Source organism: Austrofundulus limnaeus, unplaced genomic scaffold, assembly GCF_001266775.1.
Source record: "Austrofundulus limnaeus strain Quisiro unplaced genomic scaffold, Austrofundulus_limnaeus-1.0 Scaffold120, whole genome shotgun sequence".
NCBI classification, from domain to species: Eukaryota; Metazoa; Chordata; class Actinopteri; order Cyprinodontiformes; family Rivulidae; genus Austrofundulus; species Austrofundulus limnaeus.
This window is the reverse complement of record NW_013952522.1, coordinates 582515-587302: the sequence shown is the minus strand read 5'-3', so window position 1 is coordinate 587302 and position 4788 is coordinate 582515. Positions and strand designations below refer to the sequence as shown.

The window sequence follows — 4788 nt, the reverse complement described above, 5'->3', positions numbered from 1 at the left end:
CTGTCTGTCTGTCTGTCTGTCTGTCTGTCTGTCTGTCTGTCTGTCTGTCTGTCTGTCTGTCTGTCTGTCTGTCTGTCTGTTGACAAAATTACTCAACAAATTATGGACATATTTTCATGAAATGTTTACCATAGGTGGGTGTAAAGGAGCACACCGTTACATTTTGGCAAAGATCCGAATCACGATCTGGATCCAGGAATTTTTTTGAACGATTCCTCACTATTGCAGGATAGGGGAAATTGGCCTTGGCAGAGGTTTGTGCTCTTGGAGTGCTTCTAGTTTTCATTGAAAAGAACATTGGTTTCTGTCTGCAGTTGGATTAGGATCAGATGCTGAGTCGAAAAGGGTTTGGAGAAAACATTTAATAATCATAAAACTAAAAACTGAACTTTCTGGTTCAAACAACATTAATTATGTTTCAAAAATTAAAATAAAATATTCAAGCCAAAGTGCACATGTCAATTTTTTTTCCACATTTACCTTTTGACTTCACTAAAAGGCCAAATCTGTCCATCTAACATTTAACATAACATTTAGATTCTTATTTATGTTAAATGGTAAATCTTAGTACTTAGAAATAATAGGTTTGTTTTTACAACTTTGCTTTTAACTATTGGAGCCAACTCTGTTAGCAAAATATCTCGTGAACCAATGGATTTTCAGGGAACTTTCAGAGAGTGGACGTCTTTACAACTGATCTACTACTTTTAAAGATACTGCTCCCTGAGAAGTCATTTTCCATCTTACAGAACATGATCTGTTGCTGCATATTTCACCGCAAATCCAACAAAAACAGGAAACTGAGTTACAAACTCACCGCAGCCCCATCTTCTGTAAAGAATAAATTAATAAATAAATCCTCACATTTCCAGCTGACAAAATAATTGTGCTTCCAAACTCATTGTAGAAACTCTCAGGTGCTGATTTGAAATAAACTGAACTAAATAAGATTTTCAAACAGGCTATTTGTTTTATGATTTTTTTATGGTTTTTGCAGTAAAGCATGGTTGTGTAGAATTAGTTTTGAGCTGAATAACCAAAACTAACTTTATGTGTTTGCTAACCCAGGAAACGTCCACTGAGTGGTGAAATAAGATCCACTAAGTGTGTTTCCTTCGGGTAGAGATATTATGTCTTATTTTGACAGCTACCATCAAAGCAAAGCCTCAGAGTGTGGACATCTCTTGAATATTTCTTAAACTAATTAGGCATTCAGTGTTGCTGTCTGAGCATTAGTTTTAAGACCAGGAGCTTAGTTTTAAGATCTGAGAGTGGCTAAGGAAAAAAAAAAGCAGTTATTGTTGATTTGTTAGTTTTTTTCTTTTAGCTGAACCTGATCAAAAAATCCCATTTTAAACCTGGTTTTTAATTTTCCTGTATGTTTTACTGCAACATATTTACATAATTGGAACTATCTTCACCATGATTACATCTAAAAATTCAGCTCATTCTAGGGATGGGTGCTAGGACTTGATGGTTGCCACTTTTAGCTAGCATTTTGCTACTATTAGCTATTAGCTATTAGCCAGCCTTTTCCTGCTAAAGCATAGCTGGCATTCAAATAATTATAGCTAGATTCTTGCTACATTTAGTCTTTAACTAGTAATTTGCTACATTTATCCAATGTTTTGCTTTTTTTAGAATTTAGCTAGTATATTTTGTTACTTTTAGCTTTTGGCTGCAGTTGTGCTACCTTTATCCAGTCTTTAAATGCCTTTAGTTTTTAGTCAGCATTTTTCTACAAGAGCGTCTTACTGGCATTTAAACAATTACAGGTAGCTTTTTGCTATAATTAGCCTTTAATTAGCACTGTGACTGCTGGATATGGGCACCAGTGACCCACGCGACCCTGAAAAGGAAGAAGCGTGTACAGAAAATGGATGGATGGATGGATTAGCCTTTTGTTAGGTTTTAGTTAGCATTTTATTACTTTTAGCTTCTAAATGCCATCTTGATACTTTTAGTTAACCATTTCTCTTTTTTAGCTTTTAACAAGCATGTTGCTACTTAGCTTTTATTTAGCATTTTGGTACTTTTAACTTTTAAATGCACCTTTGATACTTTTAGCTTTTAAGAAAAATGTTGCTACTTTTAACTTTTAGTTAGCATTTTGTTATTTTGAGTTTCTGGATTACCTTTTGATACTTTTAACATTTAGTTAGCCTTGTGGTACTTTAGCTTTTAGTGAGTTATTTTGCTTCCTTAGACTTTAAGTAGAATTTTGCTACTTTTCTCTAGCCTTTTGCTGCAAATGTTTCACTATATTTAACTAACATTTTGCTACATTCAACCTTGAGCCACTCTTGGCTTTAGCTAAAGTTTTGCTTTTGTTTAGTTTGAACAACTTAGTTTCAGCTTCTCCAGTAAGTTTCAGCCAAGTACTACATTAGAATTAACTCTGTATGTGAAATTGCACTTGCTCTAGTTCACACTAAATCAAGCAAGCAGAACTCAGAAGGAACATTTGGCATTAAAATTTGAAGAATCTTCCGCAGCACCCAAACACAAAAGGAGCTTACTTTTCTCCAGCTCCGTGATCCTCTCCATGAGGGAATTGAGAGCGCTCTCGGTGCGTTGGCGGTGGGCCGCCGTCTCGTTGTAGAGCTGGCTCTTCTCCTCCTCCAGCTCAGCCACCTTCCGGAGGAGCTGCGTTTCAAGCGCCCCCAAACGCTGCCGCAGCAGCTCGCGGAGCTCCGGTGGCAGGGGAGTCAGGGCCGAGACTCCTCCTGCTGACACGTTGGTGCTGCCGGGGAGACGCAGACTCTGCTGCTGGAAGGCAAGAGAACAGACAGGTCAGAGAAAGTGCTGGACGTGTTCGAGGCAGACTCACACATGAGGACAGAAGTCAAACTGAGTTTCTCCTGCCCTGGTATCATTTTAGCAGATCTGTTTGGGAAACAAGCAGCAGCGTCTGAACGAAGACAGCATGTTCTCGTGGCAGACGTTGACTGGCGACCTGCCATGCACCCGTGGCTGTGCCGGGTCTTAAAGGTAGACATCACCCAGAGCTGACACCAGGCATGATGACAGATGCTTTTTAGAAATGGTGCCCACGCTGGTGACTGCTACATCGATACAAGGAAATTTGTCCTCCAGTTCAACTGTTGCCCTGGCAACTTTGATAATCTAACACTGGGACAAAAACAAACTTTATCCATTTGTATTGACCACTGCTGAAAGTAGGGTAATAACGTTTTGTAGATCCCTGTGTCTGTTAGCAAAGTATCTCATGAGCACTTGATTTGAATCAAATTTGCATAAAGTAATTACTGCTGAATAGGCATGTAAGGAAACATCAATACACTGATATACATAATGTTTTATTTCCTAATATTGTATCCATTCTTAAAAGCACAGCATTGATTTTTAACTAAGGCATAATGGGTGGATGTTGTAAAGCAAATGTGAAATACAAATGCAGTTTCCATTTTTGTTCAGTGTTTTACTGATTGCAAAAAAATAATCTTGCTTACAGCAGGGCTCCTCAAACATTTTGGGATGGGGACCCCTTACAAAGGTCAAAAATACCCAGGGACCCCTTCATAAACCCCAGGTGTGATGCAATCATTCATTTAGAAATGCAAAATAATTTACTGTTATTTTGACCCCTAAATACCATGGGAATATTATTTTTTGTTGGGTTTAGTATGTTTGTTTCATTAGTGCATTATTTCTCATATGCATTTTTCAAAATAAAAACAAATTAACAATTTATTGAAACTATTTGAGGACCCCCAAAACTTGGCTCGTGGACCCCTGGGGGTCCTGGGACCCTAGTTTGAGAACTTCTGGCTTACAGCACTGCAATATAACCTATCCTGACCCCTATGTCTTCTTACGCATCAAATCACTAAAGTATTGCCAATACACAATTTATAACTGAATAACTTTTGGAATCAGCCACAATCAAGATGGCCGCCACAGTGAAGCTGATCTTAATGTATAGTTTCTGTCCTAAAACACAAGCTAACTCAGTCAGCATTACATTATTTCTCCAGAGTGAGATTGTTCAAAATGTTATCTACAACAGGTAAGATATTATTTATTACCAATGTTTCCACAGCAGCCACATCCAAAAAATAAATAAATAAATAAATAAAAAAATTGGAAAGAAATTGTTTTCCAATCAATATATTTTTGTTTAAAATTCAACCTCACATTCCTCCTCACTCACAGCACATCCTTGGTTTAATCAGGGTATTAAATTTCCAATAACAGGAAGAACAGACAGAACAACTGAGCAGCAGATTTTACATCAAATATCCTTGAATTGAAAATCAATGGAGCCTTTTGGTCAGGGCTGCCTGATGATAAAAAAAAGAAAAAGCTTTGAGGTCAGGATTTAAATCAGCCCGTAGACACCTAATGAACTCTTATCGATGCCTGATCTCGGAGCCTCATGAATTTAATAACAAAAGGAAGCCTCATGTGATCAATATGGACGACTGAAGCCCCACGTGTTTGATTCAATCGGAAACATTTGTGTGCTCTATTGCATCTTGGGAGATTCGTCTAATCGTCTGCTATGAATAATTAGCTGCATGACTGCAAAATAAAAGAGGATCTGGAACACATATCATAAATTATTCAAGGAGGTGCTGCAAATCCCTGCACCACGATCACGGTTACACCTTTGACAAGACTTTTTCTTTTTTGGCAGCTCCTCTCCCATAAAGGCAGAACCATCAGATTTGTCTTCATAACCTCTGATCTCCAGATTCCCCTGTGTGACACTCGTCATAATTTATGTATCAGCAGTTTGCCATATTTTATTTGAGGACTTTATAT

General features: G+C 37.8%; 1 protein-coding gene across 2 annotated transcripts in view; it reads right to left on the bottom strand.

Annotated features, from left to right (window-relative positions):
* Nucleotides 1-4788, bottom strand: part of nptx2a (neuronal pentraxin 2a) — an 18930-nt gene that overhangs the window by 11466 nt on the left and 2676 nt on the right. The window contains exon 2 of one of the 2 annotated variants that reach the window (XM_014014903.1): nt 2520-2769. In XM_014014903.1, coding sequence (XP_013870357.1) covers nt 2520-2769 — 250 coding nt within the window. The remainder of the gene's footprint in view (nt 1-2519; nt 2770-4788) is intronic. The other variant, XM_014014904.1, reaches the window with a different exon arrangement.